Source organism: Penaeus monodon, chromosome 34, assembly GCF_015228065.2.
Source record: "Penaeus monodon isolate SGIC_2016 chromosome 34, NSTDA_Pmon_1, whole genome shotgun sequence".
Classification (NCBI taxonomy): domain Eukaryota; kingdom Metazoa; phylum Arthropoda; class Malacostraca; order Decapoda; family Penaeidae; genus Penaeus; species Penaeus monodon.
The window spans coordinates 18,264,650-18,265,783 of NC_051419.1; the positions used below are offsets into that span (position 1 = coordinate 18,264,650).

Below are 1,134 nucleotides of genomic sequence, written 5' to 3' on the forward strand. Positions count from 1 at the left end.
TCGAATGTATTGCATAATCTTATGATAATGTAACTCAATCAAAAGTTATAATACTACGTATTGTCACCGATGATAAATAATGAGTAATAATTAAGCTGTCGCCAAAACAAAATGAGTAGTTGTTAATATAATCATGTTGTATCGCGTAACGTCTTTTCTCTATTTAAGGAGAACCTGAGATTTATAAAGTCACTCTTTCCTCTCTGTAGTACCTCTCACACCAGAGATGAGTGAACAGTGTGTCTGATGGAGAACAAGTGAAAATTATATATACCCCAGAACGGAAGTCGCTAAGACGACCCAGCGGAAGTTCTCTCGGCGCCTATCAAGGTGTGGCAATGTTTGGCGGTCCGTTTCCTAAATGTCGAACAAACACGTCATCCTCGCTATCGTCTTTTATTGTTCTTAAATTCTCCTATGTTTTTGTAGCAGTAATAAAATTATGTTATATTGCCCCTTATCTGCCGGGCAGGCTGGAAGGGAGACTAAACGAGTGGGTATTTCAGTTGATAACAGGAATCTCGAATATAAAACTTTTCTTATTGAATTTACCAGTAGGAGGCAGAGGCTGTTATGGAACATAAAATCCGAAGTTAAAGTCCAGAAAAAATGCATACAAGAATGTGGAGGGATTGATGAGAGCAAGACAAAGAAGGCAATTTGGGAAACATTTCACATTAAGCCTCCGAGAGGAAATGAATGTCCAAGTGATGTGTGATATTCCTGTCCTCCCTGCAAGCGAAGGAATCCTGACGGTCACTTTCCTGTGGTTAAAAAGACATGCAAACCTATTAGAGGCAGCATTAGATGAGTAAGTGACATTTTATAACCAGTGCAGTAAATTCCAGGGGAGATTCTCTCCGCGGCCACGGAATTCGTGTAAAATTTGTTTCGTATTTATGAACAAATCGGCACTACCAAAGTGTTGAAAATCTCTAAGACACACAAATGCATTTTGTATGTACGATTAAAATTTCACGTTCCTTTTCCCATGCACAATAAATGCTTACGTCATAACCTACACAACTATAAATATTTAGTGCCCTGAAACTTTCCAAGGGATCCAGCGGCCATGTGAATCGTGCCCAGACGGTGTGGGTATTACCTCTGCCGTTTAATGGAATTTAATGTAGA

At 39.2% G+C, this 1,134-nt stretch overlaps 1 protein-coding gene across 1 annotated transcript in view; it reads right to left on the reverse strand.

The window, feature by feature from the left end:
- LOC119594624 (zinc metalloproteinase nas-4-like) overlaps positions 1-234 on the reverse strand; it is a gene marked incomplete in the record, with an annotated part of 4,595 nt that extends 4,361 nt beyond the window's left edge. The window contains 1 exon segment of the mRNA XM_037943676.1: positions 132-234. Coding sequence (XP_037799604.1) covers positions 132-135 — 4 coding nt within the window.
- Positions 235-1,134: the final 900 nt, after the last annotated feature.